Here is a 27,252-nt window from a genome sequence, read left to right on the forward strand (position 1 = left end):
TCATGACTTGGTGTGATGGATGGATGGGCTTATGTAGTCCTATTTAGTGTGATAGGTTGGATGGAGATGGTGTAGCAAATGAAGGTAGGATTATTATATTCTGATTTGTTATTATGATATTTGCAAATAAGCATGTTCTGTATGATTTTTGTATATAGGCTAAGGCACACACTAAGCTTTTTATCTCACTCTGTTAATTTACCATATTTCAGGTAATCCTCTGACTTAGGATTTGGTAGCGATCTCGAAGCTTGATTCAGTTATTTGAACTCTAACTTTGTTTTGGATTTTGTTTACAAACTTTACGGACTTTTAAATTGTTAAATTTTGAGACATTTACTTTGGTTTTTGGGTTTTGCAAAATATACTTCTAATTAGTATTTTGATAAATAAGTATGATTTATGATAAACTAAACCAGTAGAACGATTTGTGGAATTTAATTATTTCCCTAAAAATAATAACTCTTAAGGGATTTTTCTGCTGCAAATATATAATCAGAACAATGTGTTTTACAAAATAAGGAATTAAGGCAAAATGGTTTCTATAAACTAATTCTATAAACAAATATTTCAAAATACACTCATACTTTATTGTGACAAACACTTTTTCTTGAAATTGAAGTGATCAAAGTTTTAGGGTTTCATTGTAACCTTCATAATTCATCCATAACATCTAGGTCGGGTATGTGGTGTTACTAGCTTCCACTCATCCAAAGTATCAGCAAAGATCAAAGCCCAAGGATTTTTATTGCCAAAATTTGCCCAACTCTAAACATTAAAAGGTTAGGAGTTGAGTAGTACCAGACACTAGTGGGCACTACTCCTTGGCACTACTTATAAACTGTCTCAACACTTGCTATTAAAATTATTTTTCTTAAACAATTTTTCCCACAGTGCTATCATCTAAAGTTGTAGCAGACTGTAGCTTTTCATTCCTTTGCACCATCAACTGCACCATATTTTCTATTCAAGTATCAATGCTTTTTTGTTGATCCTCCCACATATTTTGAACTATTTATTCATGTGCCTACATAATTTCAAGCTATTTTTGAATGGTCGTGACTTGTTCCTGTAGTTGATTTAATCTAGTTTCATGTTAGGGATCGACCTGTATAAACAACGAAGTAGTAAAAGTAGAGAAGAATGAACACAAATATTTTACATGGAAAACCCTCAAAAAGGGAAAAACCACTGGCAAAGAAGGCTTTAGCTTTTCACTAAATAGTAAACAAATAAGGGTACAATATGGAGAAGATAACCTAAATGTACAACATGTACATTACTCAAAATCTCGATTACAAAGCTCAAAATCCCAAAGAGAAAATTGGTAAATAAAACCCTAAACCTCATAGGGTACTCACTAAAGAGGTATAAAATACTCCCCATAGTTACCACAAAACTCTCACCAAAACTAATATGTGATTACGCCTTCGTCCTTAAAGAAAAAAGGCTACAAGCACATCTTGATTAGCTTAACAAAATAGGGATATAATGACCCCTTTAAATAGGCTAAGATTAGAGTTTTAATCATACTAAAATATCCTAGGAATAATTAAAGTCTAATTAGGAGAACAAGTCCTGTTTGAAGTCTAAAATGTAATTGTCAAATAAGAGAACACATCATGATGTTGTTTTTGCCTCGTCATGACATCTCGAGCCATGATGTCATGATCCTCCTCGTCGCAATGTTACCATCTGTTTCTCTAGAAATACAAGGCACACCCCACAAGTATCCACCTTGACTCGTATTTATCATACCTCCTTTTCCATGCCCCGTCACGTGCCAAACTCAAATTTTTTGCAAAATTTTAACCAAGTCTAAAACGTGCTCGAACTTGGAAACTAAAAGACTCCTAGTTTTCAAATAAAAGTTGTATAATGTAACAAGGGTCAGTAATACCCAAATATGAGAGAAAACATTAACTCTCTCCACCTAAACTGTAACCCTTTGTGAACCATTCAAGTCTTTAAAACCAAAAGGGGATAAGATTCTTCTCTAAATAAGGCACATGTCTGACATCTAACACAACTCCACCATCATTCGAATTATATATGGAGAACAACTAATTATATATGGAGAACAACGAATCATCATCCTTGTGCTCGGCCACATCAACTACCTCTGTAATTATTCGAAATTGCCAGAAACTAAAATTTGTGGTCCATATAACTTCTCATTATCCAAAGACATTGTTGTGCCACTGAACTAGTTAATCTGCGGAAGCTGAATCGTAGCTTTGATATTAGTTTGTTGGGGATCAACATGTATAAATAACGAAGTAGTAAAAGTGGAAAGGAACAAACACAAATATTTTACGTGGAAAACCCTCAAAAAGGGAAAAACCACGGGCAAATAAGGCTTTGACTTTTCACTAAAGAGTAAACAAACGAGAGTACAATATGGAGAAAATAACCTAAATGTACAACTTGTACATTACTCAAAACCCCGAATACAAAACTCAAAATTCCAAAAAGCAAACCAGTAAATAAAACCCTAAACCTCATAAGGTACTCACAAAAAAAGGTATAAAATACTCTTCATAATTACCACGGAACTCTCACTAAAACTAATATGCGACTACATATTGTCTCCCTAAAAAAAGGCCTACGAGTACATCTTGATTGGCTTAACAAAACAGGGATACAACGACCCCTTTAAATAGGATAAGATCAGAATTCTAATCATACTAAAATATCCCTAGAATAGTTAGAGTCTAATTAGGAGAAGAAGTCTTGCTTAAAGTCTAAAACACGATTGCCAAATAAAAGAACACATCGTGATGTCCCGAGTCGCGAAGTTGTGGTCCTCTTTGTCGCAACATTGCTATCTATTTCTCCAGAAATACAAGGCACACCCTACACTTAATCTATTTATTTTTGTTTTTACCTAAGTTGGTGTGAATAGATAAAACTTTTATACCAATTTGTTATGAATCCAAGTGGTGGATTCAAGTTCAGTGAAGAATGAGAAATTTCAAAAAAGAATTGAAAGAAAGAAAAATTGAATTTCATTTTGATAAGAATTTATTACATTCCTTCAATATATTTGGCTTAGGTCATGTAACTAACTATAGGACATTTGGACAGTTGTAAAATAGTACAAGGCTAACCAAAATTAGTTATTTATATATATGTATCAGTCGTATTCAAATTTAATTCTAAGCTCAGCTGGCTTTGTCTTTATTAGTCGCTACCCTCTTATCTTTCTCATGAGTAATCTTCTAAAAGTCTTCATTGTGGGGCTTTGGGCCTTTCGTACCCCAATTTGTGCCCACACCCTTATTAGTCTATTCCTAACCCTTCACCATCTAGGTCGTCTGCTTAAGCTTTGTGTTCAAGCCCATGTCCATGCCCGTTCTCATGGCAGGGTTTTGTGCTTTTCTTTCTTTTGTTTGCTTATTGTTTTGCTTGTCCTTTTTTTTTTTAATTTACTTTCTTGTAACTTGTTTGAGATCATTGAACTCTTTTTTATCTTGTCTTGAATGAATGAAGTTTCATGACAAAAAATATTTACTTTTTATTTATTTTGCAATTAATATGCATGAACAAAATAATAAAAATTTTCAAATTTCATAAAGAATTTGAAGAAGGATTCACTACGGTAAAATATAAAATTAAACTTCAAAATATCGTTTCTATGTAATTTTAACATATTATTTTAAAATTTTATATTATTAAAATATTTATAAATGGTTTAAAAATGCAATAATTTTTATATTATTTGTTTTAATATTATTAGAAAAATTGTGCACTCAAGGGAGCAAATTCAACAATTTGAGTCAATCCTCTCAATAAACATTAACAAATTTATTGAATTGTTACAGCTTATAAGCAAAAATTTAAAGACCTGACTAAGGGTAGGTTTGGATAGGCGAAGGCATGCAGTGCAGTGCGTTTAGTTTACTTCTTATCTTATGTTACAGTATCGTTACAGTATCTAATCTCACTGTCATTGTTATTTTTACACTAACCGCAAGAAAACGCACCGTTCATCCAAATCCACATTTAATAATGTGAGATATGTTGTTTTCAAATATCCTTATTCTTGACAATGAAAACTTCATTTATTTTAATAATAAAAGATAGTTTTTAATTTTAATTTTACCAAATATAATATCACATTGTACTTTGTTTTTCGATTGGTCTTGTCTTTTTAATGTCTATATTATTACTTTGAATATCTTTTAACGATAAATTAATTTCTAACCCACCAACAATTTTCATGGATAAAATTTCTATTGATAAAATTATACTAGTTAAAAATTTAAATGATAAGGGTGATAATTTCATCTTTATAAAATAATAATAATAATAACCACAATTAAGTTTACAATTTAGCTATATGTAATTAACACAAAACTTATATGATATGAAAATTGTGTTCTTCTCGTCAAATATGTTTAATTTAATTTTCTTTCAGTTCTTCATGTCTTACGTCCAAAACTTTTTCGTCTTTCCTTTTTATTCTCAAAATTTGCTGTTAATAATTTTGAATGAATTGTTTATTATTTAAACTTTTAGAAGTCATTCTCAACAAAGAGATTATTCATTTCCCTCTTTGCTTTGCTTGATTTTCGAGTAGTTATGTTATTCTAATCCTTCATTTTTATTGAAATGTTTATTTTTAACTCACAATACATTCCAAGTACTATCAAAAGCTTTAAAAAAATAGAACATACATGTGTATGTGACACTTACATTTAGGTCCCAGTAACATAGATTGTCTGACCTTCTTTCTTCCTGTTGCAGCATATATGTTTGCAAAGGCAAGGAAGGAAGAAGGGTTGAAGCAATGCGGCTAACAAACAGAGTGAAACAAAAGAAGATTTATCTTTTGCTCCAGAGACAACTCCATGAGGTAATGACAAACCACCAATCTTTTCCAGTTGTTGCACTATCTTTGAAGGTTTTGGACTCCATTCCTGAATATCAGCAGAGAATGGAAAACTCAAACCTAATGATCCTGAAGAAAATCAAGAAAAGATTTGAAGATAAGGCTGTTTTCAAGCAATTTATTCATGCAGAATCTCTATGGGTTTGTCTAATCTAAACCCATATTCCCTTTTTTTCCCCAAAATATAGAGAGAGAGATGGTTACTTATTGCTCCTGCTATGTTAGTTGCCTTGATAGAGGGTAATAAGGGCCAGCAGGCAACTGGACCAATTGGCTTTATGTGAGACAAAGGATAGAGATCGACTGCCCCCATTTCCCTGCTTTATAGATGAGCCATAAATAATTTTGAAGTAGTGGGGTCCTTTATGTAACCTTTCCTTCAAGTCCAGCCACATATGTATTTTTTTTCAATATGAATTTCTTTTGAAAAAAATTGAGCATACATATGTTATACACATTCATATCCAGAAAACGTCCTCTTCCTGATAAACAATGTTTTCCTTTTAAGCCATCCTTTCAAATTATCAAATTTGGCATGATAATGCTAGTTTTAGTCACTGGTTAATCTCTCTTATCATCATCATCTCTGCTTTTCTAGTCTCACAGAAAAGATTTCTCTCAAATGCCAGGAACCATCCAAGTTTCAGGTATCAAGTTTTGTCTTAACTGTAATTCCAATATGGCAGTTGAAGTTCATACTCCTTTTTCAAGACTTCCCTCATTGAATTCATTTCAGTTCTGGATTTCAAGGGTCTCCATTCATCATCATTATCATCATCATCATCATCAAAAGTATCAATAAAAGGTAAACCAATCAACATTTTCTTGTCCAAATTTTCTTATCTTGAATGGCTATATTCTATACACTGTGAGAAGAAAATTTTACCAGTGAGTTCATCTTCATAACGCAGTTTCCAAGGGAAAAATAGAGTACCAGACTTGGGACAAAGGGGAATTCTCATTGTAATGACTCTAAACATTGTTTTGACATCCTTTGATTTTGCTGTGTTTTAAAGTTGTGAATTTTGCTATTGAATTCCAACATGTTTTGCTATTGCACAGTCCATTGACAACCCTTCGTGACAACTTGATTATAACAATACAAGATGCAGAGGGAAACGAGATTTCTCATACAGGTTTGTGCCTTTTCATTTTCCATAAGCATTTAGAATATTAAGAGTTAGTCTGAGTGAAAAAGATATGACATGGGGCAGGACTTGAAACCAGATTGGTGGTTGAGAAAGGTGTTTGGGATGACATATTTCCCCTTGAAGGAGGTGGGCATGCTCATATGAAGTTGCAGTTTTTCCTCAATGAAGAAGAGCGCCAGCGAATTCGGATAATGGTATTCTTTTTCCCTTGCTTTGCTTTTGATGCAATAAATGACTGATCATACAAGATTCCTTTTATGTGTGCATTAAACCATCAGCCAGAATATGGGATGCACTGCATTAAGCTGTTTGATAAAATGCATGCCTATGGTATCCTGATAAACCTTATTCCTTTCCGTGGCGCTACTAAGTTATATATTTCTAAGATCATTTTCAGAGGGAATCTGCACTGAAGAAGAAACATGAAGAGCTTTGCAATAGTGGTCATGGAAGTCCCAAAAATGCTTCTGTTAGTTATAGTGAAGCCAGTCAATTGTCTGTCCCCTTAAACAACCCCAAGGATGCCAAATTTGATATCGACAACAGAGACAGAAGTTATTCTATTCAGAAGCAAAAGAGCACAGTTAAGGGTTACTTAGCATTACACTAAAAACCCTTTTTCTCTTCACTGACAAAAGCCTCAAGTTTTCTTAATGTTCATTTCATATGGATATTTAGAATGACAGAGATGTCCATCTAACTGAGTTGTATGTTTCACCAGGATTCAGTTCCTTCAGAACCAGAGAAGCATAATAACTCAAAGAAGAAACATGAAAAGCTTCGCGATAGCGGTCATGGAAGTCCCAACCAGGCTTCTGTTAGTTATAGTGAAGTTTCAGGTTTGATATTGCGTACTCAATTTTCATACGACTTAATCAATCCTAGAAGGCCTTTTTCTTGATGTATTTAAGTGTTGCCTCTTCTGAAGGATCAAAAGAAAGTTCATTCCGAAGTGGATTGCTAGCCAATGAAGCCAATCAAGTGTCTGTCCCCTTAAACAACGCCAACGATGCCAATTTCGATATCACTAGCAGAAACAGAAGTTCTATTCAGAAGCAAAAGAGCACAGTTAAGGATTACTTAGCATTACAGTAAAAACCTTTTGATCTTCACTAACAAAGCCCTGAGCTTTCTTAATTTTCATTTCATTTGAATATTTAGAATGACAGAGATGAAAAGCATCAGATGTCTATTTAACTGAGTTATGTATTTCACCAGGATTCAGTTCCTTCAGAACTAGAGAAGCGCAATAACTCGAAGAAGCCGAGACCTGCAGAGAAATGCCATAGCAACGTAAAGAACATGATAAATGCATTTGAGGGTAGTCTATTTCAGGTAAAGTGAGCATTGTCCATTTGTTATTGCAACTTAGACACATGATTATGATCACTGGAACTTGATCTGTGGCAGGATGTGAGACCTTCTATTAAACCACCACCGAAAATATCTCAGACGAGAAAGATAGGAGCCAACTCTTTTCTAGTAAATTCACATCTCAATGAAGCTGAGACAGAAAAGATCATATCGCCAAAGGTAACATTAGGAACAATCAATAGGGAAAAAGTGCAGACATTTGGTTCAGTGGAACCTATATATGGGGCTGCACCATCCAAAGAAAGCGAGCAGTTGAAGGATAAATTTAAAGTTAAACAAAGAGAAAGTGTGGTGAAGGAAGAGAAGAAATATTCCAAAGATTTCAAGAGAGCATCAATAACAGAAAAAGCCGAATTTTCTCAAAGAATCCTTGACAAGTATTCAAAAGGTAACCAATCTTGGAACCTGTTTTCTGCAAAGCAACACTCTAGAAGGAAATCGGTAACAAAGGAGGGTAAAGAAGAAAATTTTCAAAAGGATCCACGAGAAGCTGAAGGAACTTCAAATGGAAAACCAAAATCAGTGGCTATTTGGAGTAATCACCATTGTTCCATTGGTAGCTCTGGCCTCTGGATATTTCCAGGTGAAGCTAAATGCTCATGCATAACAACTGGGGCCAAACAAATAATGGATCAAATGGGAGGTTTTTGCGATGAAGCCAATACCCACCAAATAAATTTGAGTTCTTGTGATCCGAAAAGCACAGAAGAGGTTTGCAAGATATCCCATATAGTCTTAAGGTCTTACTAATATTGGATAAATTAATTTTATTATCTCAAGTCACTTACATTTATCATGTTTTACTGCAAATTATGTTCTATCTGATTAACTGCAAGGCTTTACGTATATATTACTGTGCTTGAGCTCATGTTTGGAAATATAACTATGAATATTGAGTAATCCTTCTGTAGCATACAAGATGAAAAATGCATCTTGATGGAATAAAAGGTTTAAGGAACCAATATTGCTCACTGTGTCAAGCACTGTACTGAATATATACCTTAGCAGATGTTACAAATAAGATACTAATTTGTTTCCCTTTTTGGGATATACCGCTTATGAAGGAACAGTTCAGAATAACACAGTTAAAACCATATATACATATATTAAGTTTGTCATCCCTCTTTAGTGGACATAATGCAAGGCTGGAACTTTCTGATGCATCTGTATTCAGATGGTCTAAACTACTATTATCACTCTAGGATACATACATATACATACATATATATATATATATCAAGTTCTTGGTTTGGTAAATTAGCAGCCTGCTTATAAACTGTATGTTGCAGGGAAAAGGGTCACTTGATTAAATTTGTCAAATGTGTTCAAATTTGCTTGTTATTTCCAGGCTAATGATGCTGATGGTGGCACTGCTATTGTGGAGAATGAAGATGGGAAGACTTCTGAAAAGTTTGGACGAAGGGTTGGGACTTCCATGAATCCTGAGGAATCCATTGGACCTTTTGGAAAGGTTATATTTTTTGCTTTGCTATTGAAGTAACAAGATATATTTTCCCTTGCAAGAAGATAATGGTTCTTCTTCCTATGAAGGTTGACATAATGCAAAGCCTTCATATTTTCCCCTCGACTTCTATATGATTTCTTTTTAGCATAGAGCTAGTGCGGGAACAAACAAAAAGCTCAACACATCTAAACACCAAAATATCAGTGAAATAGCATCTAAAACAAACATATACATTTAAGCATCAAAATAACTAACACAAGGACCATATGAAACACCATAAAACTAGACACCAAAAAAACTTACACAAGGATCTTAGTTAACACCAAAATTGTATGATATAGCTTGTATGAACAGATGAGACTAGTATTATGATCAAATGGCAATGTTTTTATTTCTCCATTGTTGTTCAAAATGTCTTACGAATTATAGCATGGTTTTCTGATGAGTGTTTATAGCAGCTGGACAGATCAAACAATTAGTTTATGGTCATGGATGCATATTTGCAATGATCTGCAATTAATTAATATCTACTGAAATGACAAAAAATTCTCCTCGATTTAATATTTAGAATTCCATTGAAATTTGAATCATCCTGTTATTGTAGTCTCTTTGTTGTTGTTGTCGCCATCTAATACCTTATAGTATAGTAGTGAATGAGCTTCTTTCTGCAAAATGTCACTGCTAATTTTCTTTTTCCTTTTCTTTACGTCAGGTGATTAAAGTCGTAGTCATGGTGGGCTTTGCAACTTTGGTTCTCCTAACAAGGAGAACATACAGGTATTCATGTTCTATGTGTAACAATCTACCATCACATACTGATACTGCTGGGATTACCTTTCTTTACAAACATTGCACCAAAAGATGTTTTTGTAGGAATATTCTCTAAATATTTTAGGAATATTTTGTAGATATTTTTTTTATTAAAATCTCTTATTTTAAGGGATCATATCTCCTATTTAGTATCTTTCCTAACTTAGAGTTTCCTAAAGTAGTGTCATAGGTTGTATATAAAAACTCTGATTTATGTTCTATTTAGTATCAAATACTCTGATTTCTACATGGTATCAGCTTAGGTTACGATTTCTTGTTCAATCTAGACCATGTCCAAAACTCCTTCTCCTACTTGGAGATTACTTCAAATCCGAAAATTTTTACGGTTCCGATGCTCCATCGATTAAATGCAGTTCGACTATCACCGCCATCGATTGAATGGCAACAATTTTCTTGAATGGTCCCAATCGGTTAAGAATTTTCTCTTGGCAGAGAAAGATTGGACTACGTTCTTGGTGAAATCAAGAAGCTGCTTGTGGTGATGTTGGTTTTGCTAAGTGGATGCATGACAATGGTCGTTATGACTTGGCTCCTTAATTTCATGACCCCGAGTATAAGCGAAACTTTCTTCTTTACACCACACCGCTGAAATTTGGAGTGCGATCCATAAAACCTACTCTAGCACGGATAATTTTCTTTGAATTATATCATGTTGAAGATCAAGACCACCCTTAAACAAGGAACCATGCTGTTACTCTCTACTACAATACCCTTATCGCTCTTTGGCAACAATTAGATTTGTATGCACATTATGATTGGGTAGATCCAAGAGATCTTTGCTCTTTATCGACAAATTGTTACTCAACGAAGACTTTTCAATTTCTCCAAGGCTTAAATAAGGACACGGGCGAGGTTCGCGGCGAGGTCCTGGCTATTTCTCCTCTTCCCTCCCTCGAGAGGCTTTCTCTATGGTCAAGAAGGAAGAAAGCGAAGGTGTGTGATCTTGTCGATGAACCATATTCCACTTGAAAGATCGCCTTATCGACCCATCAATCATCTCCTCTTCCAAGCGAGGTAGACCTTGGTGTGATCATTACAAAAGCCCGGCCACTCTAAGGAGAAGTGTTGGAAGCTTCATGGTAAGCCTCGGACTGGAAGTCCAAGCACTCTCGAGATAATAAATCAAGCCTTGTCGTTGCCACCTCGTCACTAGTTTCACTAAAGAACAGATTCTTGAACTTCAAAAACTATTTGGAAAGTTTCAAGGGTCTTGTGAGGGTAATCTGGTCATAAAAGATCCGAAGGTAACCTTTCTTCTCTGCATTTTCTCCTCCCGTTGACTCCTAATTGGATCCTCGATTACGGTGCTACGGATCATATGATCGGTAACAAGGCATTGTTTCACAATTTTTCCATACCTTTGGTAAAAGTGTCAAAAGCGGTGATGGTACCTTGTGCAAAATAGAAGGACATGGCAATTGTTATTCTCAATGAGCAGATTGCACTTAAAATGTTCTCTTTGTACCAAATCGGCGTGCAATCTCATCTCTGTTAGTAAATTGTCCACAGACTTGCACCTTTGCTTTGTAATTTTTAATGATCGTGATTGTACTTTCTGAGCCTTGAACTCGAAGAAGATGATTGGTAAGGCCGACTTGCATAATGGTCTCTACATCCTCCTACCTCTCCTAAAATCGAGATCTCCAAGTCATTTACCGCTTTAGGAAAAGTTGATCTTGTTATGTTATGGCACTTTCGTTTAGGCCATCCTAGTTTCCAATACCTTGCAAAATTGTTTCTGCTCTATTCATTAATAAAAGGCCTAATTCTTTTTCTTGCAAAGTTTACTCTCTTGCCAAACATACTAAATCATCTTATTTTCCTTCTACATACAAGCCTTCTTATCCTTTTGCTTTGATCCATAGTGATATTTGGGGCGCTTCTCGAGTGAAGAATCTTGATAATTGTAAATGGTTTATCACTTTTATTGATGATCACATGAGGATAACTTGGACTTATTTCTTTGAAAGATAAATCTGAAACTACTAGTGTTTTTGTGCAATTTTATAACATGGTTCTCACTCAATTTGGGTCTAAAATCCGACTCTTTAAATCGATAATGGCGGTGAATTTTTTCTAGGTCTTTAGGTGATTTTTTTAAGGAAAAGGGCATAGTTGATTAGTTCTTGTGTTGGAACCCCACAACAAAGCGGCATTGCTTAGAAAGAAAAAATAGGCACCTTCTTGAAGTTACTCGTTCTCTTATTTACCACTAATGTTCCTAAATATTTGTGGGGAAGCCTTATTAAGCGCCACATATTTAATCAACCGGATGCCTAGTAAGGTTTTAAAATTTCAAACGCCTCAATCTATATTTTTGCAAAGACTTTCCTCATTTTAAGCCTATCTCCTCCATTCGCCACTTAAAATTTTTGGTCGCCTTGTTTTTATCCAAAATATTGCTCCTAATAAGTCCAAGTTAGATCCTAAATCTTTAAAATGTGTATTGGTTGGGTATTCTTCACTTAAGAAGGGTTATAAATGCTATCATCCTCCTTCTAAACGATTTTTCACCACTATGGATATAACATTTTATGAGCGAGATTCCTATTTCACTCATTTGAAATTGTGGGAAACATGGAGTGATTTTCACCACAACAGTATCTCCTCCTAATCTTCATTCTCAACCTTGAATTGCCATCTTGTTCGCCATTACTGCAGATCATCACTGTGAATGCTCTCATTGATTCTCTGTAGTACCTATGACTAATTCACCTACACCCACTTTAAACACTCTTCCGAAAATACACCTACTCCAATTGTGGTCTTCAAAAACACCACCACCCAAACAACTTCGTGTCTACACAAGAAAAGAAGACATATCCCTAAGACTGCATTTTGTAATCGATTCTTGAGAATTGGATTTGGGTCCAACCATGAAATGGAAGAAGAAATCGATAAGTCCACTACTCTAGATGACTTTCCTATTGCTATTAGAAAAGGGGTTAGACAAGTGCACCAAGCATCCTATTGAAAAATTCTTGGTTATAATTCATTGATGCCGTCTTTTCAAGCATTTACTGACAACTTTGGATAAAGAACGAGTTCCCACAAGCATATTTGAAGCTCTAAAGGATCCAAAATGGAGAAGGGTGTTGAAGAGGAAATTTGTGCACTAGAGAAAATGCTACTTGGACCATTACAGACCTTCCTCAAGGAAAAAAGGTCATTACCGTAAATGGATCTTTCTTTGTAAAGTATAACTCCAATGGTAGTATCCAACGATACAAAGCTAGACTAGTGGCCGAGGTTTCACGCAAACATATGGGATAGACTTCACGAAACTTTTGCACTGTGGCAAAGCTTAACACTATTCGAGTACTCCTAAGTTTGGTTGTAAATTGCGATTGGAAATTACACCAACTTGATGTAAAAACGCATTTCTTAATGGCAAGCTTGAGGAAGAAGTCTATATACAATTGCCACCTGGCTCAAAGTCTATTAAAGGTAGCAACAAGGTTTGCAAGCTCAACAAGTCTCTATACTGGGTTAAAACAATCACGAGCTTGGTTCGAGAGGTTCACTAAAGTCATTCTTCAAAATGGCTACAAGCGGTCCCTTGCCGATCATACGCTTTTCATCAAGGTAACTTCTACAAATAAGAAAGCTATCCTAATTGTGTATGTGGATGACATCATTCTTCTTGGAGATGATGAGGAAGAGATTAGCAATTTGAAGAAGTTGTTAAGCAGAATTGAAACCAAGGACTTGGGAAAGCTAAGGTATTTCCTAGGAATGGAGGTGGCAAGATCAAAAAAGGACTTGTGATCAACCGGAGAAAGTATGTACTTGATTTACTCAAAAAGCTGGTTTTCTTGGTCGTAAGCCACTGATACACCAATGGAGGCAAACTTGAGATTCAATAAAGAAGATGAGTCCTTAGTAGACAGAGAAAAATTTCAAAGGTTAGTTGGGAAACTAATCTACTTATCCTTGACAAGGCTAGATATAGCTTTTCAAGTAAATGTGATAAGTCAACACATGACTAATCCTCTTGAAGAGCATATGGCGTGACAAATAGAATTCTCAAGTACTTGAAGAAAACTCCAGGACACGGCTTAATGTTTAAGAAGACACAAGATGAAGCTGTTAAGATTTTCTGAGACTCTAGTTGGGTGGAGATCTCATTGAAAGAAGATCCCTAGTGGGTCTTGCACTTTTGTTTGGGGTAACCTTACAACTTGGAGAAGTAAGAAACAATCTGTTGTTTCAAGAAGTAATCTTGGTGAATTTAAAGCACTAGCTTTGGGGATATCTGAAGGAATTTGGCTACTTAAATTACTAAAAGAACTTGGCACAAATCGGAGGATCACTTTGAAGTTTTGTATGATAATCAATCGCCATTCAGATTGCCAAGAACCCATTCAACATGACCGAACAAAGCATGTTGAAATTGATAGGCATTTTATTCTTGATCAAGTCAACAAAAAGACGACCACTCTTTCTTACATTCCTTCGAAGGACAGATTGGAGACATTCTTACCAAGGCTTTGCCAAAACCTGTGTTCAATAAATTCCTATTCAAGCTGGGATTATACAATGTATATTCTCCAGCTTGAGGGGGAATGTAGGAATATTCTGTAAATATTTTAGGAATATTTTGTAGATATTTTTTTTTATTAAAATCCCTTATTTTAAGGGATCATATCTCCTATTTAGTATCTTTCCTAACTTAGAGTTTCCTAAAGTAGTGTCATAGGTTGTATATAAAAACTCTAATTTATGTTCTATTTAGTATCAAATACTCTGATTTCTACATGTTTAAATTGCAACACAAGCCTAAATAACTCAAAATAAACATGTAAAAGCTACATAGTATGCCTAAGCTGATTATGTATTGCCTGTTTTGTGAACTTGCAGATGAAGTCAGCTGCTGAGAAATTTGTGTCTATATTTGTTCCTTTTCTTCTATTTTCTAGAGTTAATCCTCTTCCAGTACAACAAATGCTAAAGGAGCATGTTCACTTATCGATGTAGTTCTGAGTTTACTTGGAGGGGGTCGATATCACCAGGTTCTATAATGGTTCAAGCCTGGAGCACTAATAAAATGAATGGTATACTTAGCACCGAGATAAAACAAATGTAAATTTGTTATCAATTTTCCATCTTTTCCATTCTTCAAAGGTAAATTTTACCGTTTGTAATTATATTAAAATTGCATCATTTTCATCCTTAGTGAATAACTTGCTCATATTCATGCATAAATTGTTGTATAATATAAACAAAAGTTACTATATTGAGGTATGTCTAGGTTGACATATGGCTTCAGTATAAATAAATAAAGTCAATAGAATTAAAATTAAATAATTATCTAAATCTCTATTTTTTTATTACAATCAATTTAGTAAAAGTTTATTCCTGAGGTCATGAAACAACAAGATAAGGAAAAAGGCCAAAAAAGCTTTCTATGGATGATTTAGCTAGGCCTAAAAGGAATGGTTAATACACTGAAAGGCCCATGGAAATCCAGCTTGACCAGCCATTTCTTTATAAAATTCGTCATTTTACCATCAAACTAGCCTGCATATAATCATCAAACCTCAAAAGTTTTAACTTCTATATTACCACTACAGAGAATTATGTTTATGAGTTAACAGGCTTTCCATTTAATTTGGGGAAAGGGTCTTGCTTGCTTAAAACTACTACTTTGCTCTTGTGAGCAAAGTACCCTTTCACAAGATTTTTGTATATAAGAATGGTCATTATACACTCAACCTGCAAAATGGAACAAAAAGGAATGGTAAATTCTCATTACCAAACACAACTGTAGGGAAGACTGTTAACGGAAAATACATACCTCATCTAGATCCATGTCCATCTCAAGCCATTTCAATGCTTTGACAATTACTTCCAACTTCAACTGGTGAGCTTTGCCTGGGTCCTTTTGCTTTTGGATGAAGTAACTATGAGATGAGAATGTTCAGAGTCAATATTATGAGCAGCAACGATTCAAAATATCATAAAGGGTCATTTCGTGTAAAGCACTTACATTTTTTTGACCAATCTTTGGTAAACTTGGAGCTCGAGCTTCTCCAGGACAAGGTACACACCAGATCTCAAAAACCTTATAGATGGGGCGAAATAGTTAGATCAGTCTTAACAAGGTGATTTCATTATCAACAGAATTGTGGAAGATAAACTTACTGGTCTTCATGTTCTTGGAGAGCATGCCGAAGAAGACGGAGATCACCCCTTGTTAGAGCTTGTACAACATCATTGTACTGCAAATACAACCATTGCTAATTACTAATTTGATACATTGAAACAATAGCCAAAGCTTTTAGAAAATATATGCAATTTGCCTTTTTCATTCATCCGATTTTCTTTTGTTCCCTTTAATATTAAATCACACCATATATACACCTCCAAAAAAAGCATGAGTATAAAGCATCTAGATGTACGCAAGGACTACATAGAAAGAAAAATAGGCACAATAAGAGAGAAACTGTACCTCAAGGAGGTTATACTTCTCTAGGAGGCAAGTTTTAGGTAAGATGCCCAATGAAAGCTTGACTGGTATCAAGTATTTTAATATCATCCTACAAAAATCAAACCAAATAAGAAGCAAGAAATGCTAAAAACTAGACTTAACCTGCTACCTCATGTCAAAGTTTGATGCAGAAGTAAGATTATGTAAAACAAGTTGCTCAACGGTTTAGCAGTTATTTATATTTATCCAGTGAATTTGAATGATGAGGATGTTACTACAGTTCTATCATTTTCCAACCTCTAACGTCAAAGCATCCACAACTGGGATTTTGGATTACATTGAAGATAGAAATCACTTTGTATGAATATTAAAGGAGTTCTTTTAATACTGAAAGAAAAATTAACTTCATCCGCAGCCAGATCGGATCAACTTTGATACTTCCATGAATATAATAAAATGGGAGGAAGAAAAAAACAGAATAAGGACATTAATGATAAGTAGAAAAATCGTCAAGAAATAGATTAGAAATACTAGTTGAAATGAAATAAATTTGAAGCATATGTGTTTGAGGCAGTTACATTAAAAGAGGAAAATTTTCACCTAGTTGTCAAATTAGACATCAAAATGATCAATGCAGCTACAACTTTTAATAAGGCAATTATTATGGCTTCTGTAGTATGCAGATGCAAGATATATATACCAAAAGCACACATAAACAAACCTTATATTTGCTTCTCTAAGAGGGTTGCAATGTGTCAACGCATATGATAATTTATGGTCAGCCTGCCCAGTCAAACAGTATATAGGACAAAGAGTAAGTTCCCATTATATTGAATTTCTTCTCACTCTTAAAACCAGATAAAATTAGTAATGAGAAGCCCGGGTGCTAGTTATAAGCAGGGTCCCAAGTCTAAATGATTAATCATGCTAGACAAACACACGAAACACAATCACAAATGAAGTTTATATCTCAAAAGGAAAGAAGGAAAGCTTTCTCCATGGAATTTAGATCACTTACAGCAGGAAAATTTTCATTAAAAACTTCCAAACGCCCAGTGTAATACATGTAGGTGACCTGGAAAAGGAGGAAGCATTTATCAAATGGCTTGCCGTTTGTACACATGGAAAATTCCAGGGGGAAGATAAAAGAATTACTTTGTCTCTTCTAGGAAATTCTTCAAAGTCAAAAATACGAGCAGTTTCAATACTTCTTATTACACTTCGACAGAGGTGTACTGTACCAAGCTGCAAAATAAAATTTAATGTTCATACGCAGCATAGTCAATTGTGCCTTTCTCAGCTCAAAAAAGAAGATACTCATAAGTGATGTTGGGATGGAAAATCATTTGAATTTCTTTTGTTGTGCATGGTGGAGGAAGAGAACACAATATCCTAGGCCAGGGGCTGAGAAAAATCTTAAAACGCTTCTTAACCTCATACCTAGTTCTAAGCATTCAATCCATTTTCCAGAACCAAATTCACTATAAATATAGAACAGCAAGCCAAAATAGTATGTGCAAAGCAGCAAGCAAAGTTAGAAGAAACATAAATATCACCTTGAAGTAGATTTTAAACAGTTGGCAAGTCACATATAATGCTCCGACTCGTTTTGGGCCTTTTCCCTGTAATCCATGTGTCATAACCAACAATTAGGAACAATGGTAATTAATTCAGAAAATGAAGTCTAAACAACTTGATAATGGGCAGATAAAGTATTTTTAGAAGACAAAAGAACCTACAGCGAGAACACCAAATACTTTCATAAGGAATGAGCCAGCTCCTTTCAACTTCTCAGGGGACTTTCCATTAGAAGACAACTCTCTATCAGCCTACAATTACAATATCCCAAACTCAATTTGCATAAAATTCAAATTGTTTTATGAGAAACCACAAACTACAAGGTTTTGCCATCAATATACCCTTTCAGCAAGAACCCTAATTTCATAAGCAATAACATACAAGGCCTGCAATGCCCACGCTGATTCCCAATTTCGAAACTCCTGAATAAAAGCACTGCCATTACAAGATTCCAACAATTACCACACTGCATAAACCTCTCTAATTAATTAAAGAAAAGACTGAACAATATCTTGAAGACCTAAAATAAAAAACGGAAAAAAGTAAATTACTTTGCAAATTTTTCAAACGCATGGTAGGCTTCAACCAAGTTTCCAAGTCTGTAGCTTTGCAAAGAACGAAAAAGCGGGGCCAAAATCTCACCAAACTGGGAAAACTTATCCGATTGTTTTATCAATCTATTAGCATCCTATCACAAAGAAAAAGGGGAAAAATTCAAAATTTGACAAATTTCTTATGACTCCTTAAACAATAGATAACAAGAACAAGCAAAGAAGAAGAGAGATAGACCTGGAAGAAGTTTAGGGCGTCAGCAAGGGAAAGGAGAGAAGGAGAGTTGGAGGAGAAGGAAAAGAGCTGAGCAAGGGAAGCTACATCTTGGTACGAAACGGCGTCGCCGAACTTGTTTAGGTAATCTGTGATTCTTCTATGGGCTTCTCCCATGCTTGGGTACGCCATTGCTGCGCTAAGGTTTTGATTCTTATGATCTTATCAACCAATATTTATGTATAAAAATTGTCTTTCTTGATTAGCTGCTCTGCAACTTCAACATTACAAAAATAATCCCTTGGTTTATTTAAGGTTGCGTTTTGGTTACCGAAGTTTCAATTGCTAGGTAACAGTTACACAAGTTATCCATTTATAACAATTTGATCATTATGTCATCACTCAACTTTAAGATTGGGATATTCATAGTTGGGCTAAAATTAAATTAATCAATTGAATCGATCTAATTCAGTTAATTGATTGAGTGAATTTAGTTTAGTCGAAGATCGGTAATGATTTTTTAATCTTAATTATCAATTAATTCATTCAAATCGAGTAATTAATCGAATTAACCAATTAACCAAAATATTTATTGTTTTTAAGACTTATGTAGTATTTCTAATGTCTTATTTATTGTTTTCACCTCCATTTAAAGTTTTAAAACTATTAAATAAAAGAAAATGAACATTAGCAATATATTTTTATATATTTTATACTTATTTTAACCAAAAGACAAAAATACATAAATTTCGGTTAATTTGGTTAACTAACCGAATTAATCAAGATATTTCGATTTGATTAATGTATTTGAAAAAAAAACTTTGATTCAATTAACAATTAAAGATTTTTACATTTTGGGTAATTTGATTAATAATAATTCGGTTCGGGTATTAACCAAATCGATCGTTTGAGCATCCCTATTTAAGAGTGTAACAAGAATCACAAGTGATGTTAAATGTTGATTGGCTTCCATGTCATCTCCATGTAATTTAAACATGTTTTTTTATTTATTTTTCTTTATATTCTTTTTTTTTTCTTTTCATTTCTTTTCTCACCATCTCTTTTAGAGCTATCCAAGGGTCAAGTTACTCGCTCAAGTCAGAAAACCCTCTCGAAATATGGAAGGGTTTAAACAAGTAGACAAAACTTGAAAAATGAACAAGTAGACAAAACCTGAAAAATGAACTTGAACAAAAATACAAGCCTACTTTCTAATAAATTGGGTTTTAGGTAAAATTTTTAAAATTCGAGCTTAGCTTGACCCGACTTGTAACACCCCTAACCCGTCTTTATCGCCGAATTAGGGTTACGGAGTATCACCAAGCAATTCCAAACAATTTATATCAAAATGTGTCATTCAATATTAAGTAACGAAAACTCATTAAGAACCTATAAAAATGCAATTTGGGCCTTAAATCGGGCTTTCGAGGCCCTAAAAATAGTTTGGAAACAATTCGGGACTAATTTGAAATAAATTAGAGGTTTTAAGAAAAAGTTGCAAAAATGTGAAAATAAGGGTCACACGGCCGTGTGACATAGCCCAGGCCGTGTAACAATCAAACAAGGGACACATGGCCGTGTCCCAAGCCATGTCCTCACCCGTGTAACTCACTGAGTAGGGTCACACCGCTGTGTCACAAGCCATGTAACTCTCTGACTTCCCACACAAGGTTGTGTGCCTCACTGACTTAAAACATTAGGAATTTCACAAATGACACACGGCCATGTGACAGCCCGTGTCCCAGGCCGTGTGCACCAAGTTTGACCCAAAAGTCATGTTATTTTAAGATCAAACCAAACCTATTCCACCACTCCAATTATGCACACATTCAATAGACCTAGACACTACTCCAACACACCTAAATGTACCAAATCAATCAACCTGTTTCATCCAACCAATATGCCATTCAAAGACACCACACACACACACACACATATATATATATATATATATATATATATATATATTAAACATTTAATCTCAAAAATGATCAAAAGACCTCTTTTATAAGACATTAAGCAAATAAGCATTTCACTATGACTAAAATCACTTCATTCAACAACTAAACATCAAGGTGTTCATATATGCATTATATATGTATACTTGTTTCATCAATACAAAACATACCCTAAGCAAAACACACATCTCATTCAAGAACTACATCTATCAACTTTTCAAAACCACATATTTATCTATATATACATGCCACTGCCTAAAAATACAAAAAATACCAACTTAGATAGATAGTGTGAGTCGGTTGGTTGATCCTTCCAAAGAGTCAGCAACGATTATCTACAAAACAATCCACAAAAACCCGTACGCTTACATAGCTTAGTAAGGACATAATATAACGTTTAATATAAATACAATTAAACACGATTCACATTTTATTTGATTACTAAAATTTCAATAATGATAAGATTATGTAACTATATAATGTTCTCAAAGATACTAGAATAAAATCAAGAGCATGTATATGCCTTCAGGAGTACCGAAGTACTAACAAGGACACGAATGTGCATTCAGGGGACCCAAAGTACAAACAAGGGAACGAATGTGCATTTAGGGGTACCGTAGTACAAAGATGGGCACGAATGTCCATTTAGGGGTGCTGAATTACAAACAGGGGCATGAATGTGCATTCAACAGTACCAAAGTACAAACAGGGGCACAAATATTTATTCAAGGGTACCAAAGTACAAACAGGGGCATGAATGTGCATTCAGACATTAATTATCTATAAAAATATTAACTAAAGAACAATAATTTAAGAATACGAATATAATTTTGTGTACATATTGAAATACTATGTACTTACCTATGATTTAATTCCAGTCAACACGCAGGGACTATTCCGCTATCTTCCCCTTTCCTCGGTTATTGTCTTTTTTATTCAAGTCTTGATCTATATAATAATTAAATAAAATATATTAATCTCATACATATTTCACGTTCCATTCAATACATATCACCCTTAACTTTTCATTAATTACACATTTTCTCTAAAATTTTATAGCTTTTGCAATTTAGTCCTCCAACCCAAAAATAATCAAATTAACCATTTTGTCAATTTAAAAATTATAGCCGAATAATCTAGGCCCTTAAACAGTCCCAATTATACTTCTAAATCACCATCAAAACTTGAAAATTTGACATTTTAACAATTTAATCCTTAAATAAAAAAACTAATAAAAAATACTTTTCACAACAACCAAATACCACAATCAAAGCTTCAAACACATAACTATCATAAAAAACAACCAAAATTCATCAATGACAACTTCTAAAATTTTTAACAGATTGAAAAGCAAAGGTACGGGTTAGCTGGACCCAGTTGCAATGATCTTAAAAACATAAAAATCACAAGAAACGAGTTGGAAATTACTTACATGCAAGCAAAGAACATAGTTGAACCTCAAGCTTGATAAAAAAGGTGTTTTAACACCCTAATTTTTGGTTGCTTCCTTATGGAAGATGATGATACTAATTTTAATTAGTTTTCTTTAGTTTTGTTTTATACATTACCATTTTACCCTTAAATTTAAACCCATAAATTAACAACTAAAAAGGTCCTTAACCGTCTAAGTCCTCTTTTATTTGATGGTTAAACTATCAAATCATTATAATTCAATTATGTCCAGATTTAAACCTTTTTCAACTTAGTCCTTTTTCTTAAATTAGCTATCTAAATGTTAAAATTTCAAATCCAAATTTTAATATGACTCTAATGACTCCGTAAATATTCTATAAATAGAATATTTACGAGATGACACGATAGAAATTTGTGGTCCCGAAACCACTATTTTGTTACCACTGAAAAACGTGATGTTACACGATTGCATATAAAATATACATTATACATTATATTTATAAATTTTTAATATATAAAAACCAACCCAAATTCAAATGTTTTTAATCCATAGTCTAAACCTATCTTAAACAAAACCCAGAGCACAAATCAAACCCAAACAACTCCTAAAAGGAATATAGAAGTCTAAGACACTTGCCAGACCCCACTTATTTAAACAAAAAAAATAAAACTATAAAACTAGCCTAGGTGATTACTTAAAGGTTTAAAGCATTAAAGGCTAGTTTAGCAATGCTTTTGAAAAGTGTTTTTAAAAAGTGTCGTAAAAAAGTGCCGTAAAAAAGTGCTTTTGAGAAGTACTTTTGAAAAGTTTGGTTTAAGATTTGAGTGTTTAGCTTTGCTTTCAAAAAGTACTTTTGAGAAATAAAATGTTCATTTTAGAAATGATATTATCAAGTAACAAATATGCATTTAAATAATGTTTAAATTAGTTAATATTATTATATTTTAGTAAGAATATAAAAATAATTTATTATAACTTGTTGTTAATATTTAATATATAAAATATAAAATTAAAATATTTTTAAGCAATAAATATTAATTATTTATAAAATTTAATTAAAATATATAAACTATATTTTAAATATTTTAATTAATAATTTTAACACATTTGTAATTAAGCACTAAGAAAAAAAAGGAAAAGTACTATATTGTTGTAAGGGTGAAAAAGTAATTAAGCACCAAAAGTGCTTTTGGAAGAGGAAAAGCTAAAAATTTTAGCTTCTCATTTTCAAAAGTGCTTTTGAAAAGCCAAAAATTTCAACCAAAAGTAGCTTGTTTAGCACAACTTTTCTTCCAAAAGTGCTTTTCAAGCCAAAAGTGCTTTTTTTAAGCATTGCTAAACACACTCTTATGTATAACAAGGGTGAAAAGGAAACGTTAAGACAAGATTGGTTTAATAAAATATTTTAAGTAATTCAAAATTCAAATAAAGGAACAATCACCACTTCATTCAAAGATGATGATAGTTCAACATTATTTAGAATAACATGATTTATTTGTTATACATTTAGCATTTAGCAGCGATGGAAAAATGAAACTAGACATATTTAAATAGGACCAGGCTAGGCCAAACCCAAATTACCAATATTTAAATGGGGATCAACTTAAATAAAATGTCATGTCCATATTTCGAGTCGAGTTGAGCCTAAATAGAAAAAATGTTTAAAAATAATTTATTTAGGTCTGATCCGGTCCAACCCACAAACAACTCTAGTTTCTCTCTTTATTTTTTTTCTTTTCTCTCTTCTCCACCTATTACAACCCTAGCCACCGTCATCCAACCCGCCATTGGAATGATGTGGCCCAAAAAACTTTAGAAGAAAACAAAGAGAATAGAAGATGAGAGAAATCAGGAAGAAGAATACTTATCTACTTTCTTGCTTGCCCTTTTCTAGTTCTACATAGCATAATAAAGGAAATAAAAACAATAAGGAATTCAGTTTAAGAGTTTGTTACAAAACAATATAATCGTTGCTGACTAAGCCACTTATCCAATAAGCCTTGTTTCATCTAACTACTTCTACGCATCGTTTTCCTTAAACTAAATGCCACAATTTCCATTAATTTTGATTTTGTCTCATAACAAATACCCTCCCCTCAAAGGTATCCTTGACCTCAAGGATCAAGCTGAGGAAAACTACTCTTTAATTGTTCAAGGGTATCTCATATAGCATCTAGAAACAAATCTACCCACTCTACTAAAACATCAGTCACAACACTGTTGCCACGTTTGACCATTCAACTATCTAAGATGTAATCTGGCTTTTTAGACCATAAAGCTTACTGAGTTGAAGTTGGCCCTACATGTTTCTTGAATTAGGAAACATGGAATGTAGGGTGGACTCTGGACCTTGGTGGAAGTTGTAAACAATAAGCCACCTTCCTAACCTGAGCTAGCACTTGAAAAGGACCAAAGTATTTTGGAGATAACTTTTGATTCAAGATTCTTCTGACAGTATGTTGCCTATATGGTTGCAACTTCAAGTAAACCCAATCACTTTCCAGAAAATGTCTCTCACTTCTATGCTTGCCAGCCTACTATTTCATTCGGTCTTATGCTCATTTCAAATGGAAATGAAGTAGCTTTCAAGCAGCTTCCTCTATTGCAAGCTTCTGTCAACTGATAACACAGGAGAAGTGCCTACCAAGTAAAGCATATGATGTAGAGGGGACTAGCCATAAAAGGCCTCATAAGGAGTGGTGTGGATGGCTAAGTAATAAGTGGAGTTGTACCACTACTCAGCCATAGGGAGCCATAGCAGCCAATCTTTTAGCCTTTCCCCAATTATTCACATTAGGTACCCTTCAAGACACCAGTTGAGGACCTCAGTCTACCTATCCGATTCTGGATGATAGGCACTTGACAAATTGAGCCTTGTTCCTACTTTTCTAAACAAATCCTACCAAAAGTTGCTAACAAAGATTTTATCTCGAATCTGGCATTCCATGAAGCTTGAATACATAGTTCAGAAATTTTTGTGCTACTACAACAGTTGTAAAAGGATGTTTAAGTGGTAGGCAGTGGTCAAACTTAGTAAGGCGATCTACCACTACCAGAATGACAGACTTCCCTTTGGATTTTGGAAGCCTTTTTAGAAAATCCATACTAATAGAAAACCAAGTTTTGTTTGGTACAAGTAAGGTTGTAACAGACCAAGTTTGGCTACAATTTCATCTTTACATCTTTGGAAAATTGGACACTCCTTAACCCACATTTTGATATCTCGAGTCATTCCCTTCCAAAAAAGCAAAAAAGCTATCCTCTTTCGATAAGCTTGGCTACCAGAGTTGCCTCCTATAGAGCTAGCATGAAAATGGTAGAATAAAGCTTGTTTAAGATTGTTATCTTGGCCAACAACAAGTTTACCATTCCTTCTTAGGAATCTACTATCCCACATGAACTTAAGATGTTGAACAGGTTGGTGCTGAACCTCTTCACATAGTTTGTGTAATCTTTCATCAGATTGGTACAATGTTCAAACTCTTTCCAACAACTCAAAGACCACAGTGATACTAGTCAATTGCCATACTTGTCCTTCCAGAAGTGACTTGTTTTGAGAAAGAGCATCAGCTACAACATTAGAAGATCATTTCCTGTAAATGACCTCATAGTCATACCCCAACATTTTTGTAGGCTACCTCTGCTGAAAAAAGGTTATAACTTTTTGGTCTAACAAGAATCTTAAGATTTGGTGATCAGTCCTTATTTTAAAATGTCTTCCCACCAGGTAGGCATGCCATTTTCTCACAACTAACAAAACAACAAGTATTTCTTTCTCATAAATGAATAATGTATGGTGTCTTACCCCAAGGCTTTTTTTCTGAAAAATACTATTGGTTGTCCTCTTTGCTGCAAGACAACTCCAACACTAAAATTGGAAGCATTAGTGTCCACATAAAATTCCAAATTAAAATTAGGTAACACTAGCACTGGTGCTAAAAAAAGGACCTTTTTAAGCTTTTGGAATGCTGTAGTGGCTTGTGCATCTTAAGACTAAGCATCCTTTGTGAGTAAATTGGTGAGAGGTTAAGCTATAATACCATAGTGTTTGATAAAATGCCTATAGTAACCTGAAAGACGTAAGAACCCCCTCAAGTCTCTTATGTAAGTAGGAACTGGCCAATTGGCCACACAATCAACCTTAGTTGGATTCATAAGAACAATTCTTTTGGTAATTACATGGCCTAAGTACTTAACCTTGTCAGTACCAAATGAACATTTGCTTTGCTTCACAAACAATTAATGTTGCTTAAGAATCTAAAATATTGTCCTCAAGTGTCCCAAATGTTCCTCCCAAGTAGTTGAAAACATCAGGATGTCATCAAAGAATACTAGAACCGACCTTCTCAACAAAGGCTTGTAGATTGTATCCATGAGGGCTTGAAAACCTGATGGTGCATTAGTGAGGCCAAAGGGCATCACTAAAAATTCATAATGTCGTTCATGTGACTCGAAAGTTTTTTTTTATAAATGTTAGCTTCATGCATCTGAATCTGGTGGTACCTGATCTAAAGTCTAGTTTGGAGAACACCTTAGATTGGCCTAACTCATCCAACAATTCTTTAATGATGGGAATAAGAAATATGTCCCTGAAGTTCAGCTAGTTAAGTTTTTTGTAGTCAACACAAAGCCTCCAGCCTCCAGCTTCCATCCTTTTTTTTTACCATAATTATGAGAGAAGCAAAGCTACTATTACTATCCATTATGACGCCTACTTGAAGTATCTCATGTATGATCTTCTCCATTTCAGCTTTCTGGGCAGATGGATATCTATAAGGCTTTATTTTAGTAACCACTCTCTCATCCTTTATGAGAATCTTGGGTTCTTACAACCTTGTAAGTGGTAATCTAGTAAGGGTATTGAAATATCATCAAATTCTTTAATAAGCAACTGCAGATCAATAGGAAATTGAAAAGAAGATATTAAAAAGGAAATCTGAATAGTAAATGTAACATCTTTAACCTGTATCGATCGTCAAAATAGGGTTACAGAGCATTATTGTACTAACGAAACATTACAACATACGTTTTATATATTAATATAAACATAACATAAATCATTCACTTACATATATATCATCCCTAAATCGAGCCCTCGAGGCCCTAGAAATTCATTAGAAACAATTCAAGACTAAATTGGAAACATTTGGAAAGTTCAAGAAAAAGTTAGAAAATTTTGACTGTAAGGGTTACACGACGTGTGGCTAGGCCGTATGCCTCACACGATTGAGACACACGCCTGTGCCTTAGGCCTTGTAATAATTGAATTAGGGACACACGATCGTGTCCTAACCTGTGTCCTTACTCGTGTAACTTTTTGAGTAGGGTCACACGGTCGTGTCACATACCAGTGTGTTAGGCCGTGTGTAACAGCTTGTTTTCAGTAAAATCA

At 34.2% G+C, this 27,252-nt stretch overlaps 2 protein-coding genes and 1 long non-coding RNA gene across 4 annotated transcripts; 1 reads left to right on the forward strand and 2 right to left on the reverse strand.

Annotated features, from left to right (window-relative positions):
• Nucleotides 1-4,582: 4,582 nt before the first annotated feature.
• Nucleotides 4,583-5,205, reverse strand: LOC128294163 (uncharacterized). Its single transcript, XR_008284438.1, has 2 exons — nucleotides 5,099-5,205; nucleotides 4,583-4,963 (listed from the first exon to the last, which is right to left on the reverse strand). It is a non-coding gene; the product is annotated as an uncharacterized LOC128294163 (long non-coding RNA).
• Nucleotides 5,206-5,239: 34 nt separating this feature from the next.
• LOC108486257 (uncharacterized) lies at nucleotides 5,240-15,022 on the forward strand. Its single transcript, XM_017790216.2, has 13 exons — nucleotides 5,240-5,541; nucleotides 5,631-5,699; nucleotides 5,806-5,857; nucleotides 5,957-6,030; nucleotides 6,109-6,239; nucleotides 6,443-6,628; nucleotides 6,767-6,884; nucleotides 6,974-7,113; nucleotides 7,264-7,380; nucleotides 7,456-8,130; nucleotides 8,768-8,890; nucleotides 9,597-9,661; nucleotides 14,576-15,022. The coding sequence occupies exons 1-13, from the start codon at nucleotides 5,517-5,519 to the stop codon at nucleotides 14,577-14,579; spliced, it is 1,779 nt and encodes a 592-aa protein (XP_017645705.1). The 5' UTR covers nucleotides 5,240-5,516; the 3' UTR covers nucleotides 14,580-15,022.
• On the reverse strand, nucleotides 15,023-18,862 carry LOC108486258 (enhanced ethylene response protein 5). Of its 2 annotated transcripts, none has more exons than XM_053030148.1 (13): nucleotides 18,513-18,862; nucleotides 18,275-18,411; nucleotides 18,065-18,158; nucleotides 17,885-17,974; nucleotides 17,702-17,767; nucleotides 17,301-17,390; nucleotides 17,164-17,220; nucleotides 16,867-16,928; nucleotides 16,167-16,254; nucleotides 15,860-15,936; nucleotides 15,705-15,779; nucleotides 15,513-15,618; nucleotides 15,023-15,235 (listed from the first exon to the last, which is right to left on the reverse strand). In XM_053030148.1, exons 1-13 carry the CDS (start codon nucleotides 18,678-18,680, stop codon nucleotides 15,215-15,217), a joined length of 1,131 nt encoding a protein of 376 aa, XP_052886108.1. In that variant the 5' UTR covers nucleotides 18,681-18,862; the 3' UTR covers nucleotides 15,023-15,214. The 2 variants fall into 2 exon arrangements, with proteins under 2 accessions (XP_052886108.1, XP_017645708.1); XM_017790219.2 differs by having other exon boundaries at nucleotides 15,023-15,430; nucleotides 18,513-18,861.
• Nucleotides 18,863-27,252: the final 8,390 nt, after the last annotated feature.

This window comes from Gossypium arboreum, chromosome 6, assembly GCF_025698485.1.
Source record: "Gossypium arboreum isolate Shixiya-1 chromosome 6, ASM2569848v2, whole genome shotgun sequence".
In the NCBI taxonomy this organism is placed as follows: domain Eukaryota; kingdom Viridiplantae; phylum Streptophyta; class Magnoliopsida; order Malvales; family Malvaceae; genus Gossypium; species Gossypium arboreum.

Coding starts and splice junctions, on each gene's coding strand:
- LOC108486258 (XM_017790219.2), bottom strand. CDS start 18,680: ATGGCGTACCCAAGCATGGGAGAAGCCCATAGAAGAATCACAGATTAC. Junction 17,975..18,064: donor TTAGGGTTCTTGCTGAAAGG/GTATATTGATGG, acceptor TTGTAATTGTAG/GCTGATAGAGAGTTGTCTTC. Junction 15,780..15,859: donor CTCCAAGAACATGAAGACCA/GTAAGTTTATCT, acceptor CCCATCTATAAG/GTTTTTGAGATCTGGTGTGT.
- LOC108486257 (XM_017790216.2), top strand. CDS start 5,517: ATGCCAGGAACCATCCAAGTTTCAG. Junction 6,629..6,766: donor TTCAGAAGCAAAAGAGCACA/GTTAAGGGTTAC, acceptor ATGTTTCACCAG/GATTCAGTTCCTTCAGAACC. Junction 7,381..7,455: donor TTGAGGGTAGTCTATTTCAG/GTAAAGTGAGCA, acceptor GATCTGTGGCAG/GATGTGAGACCTTCTATTAA.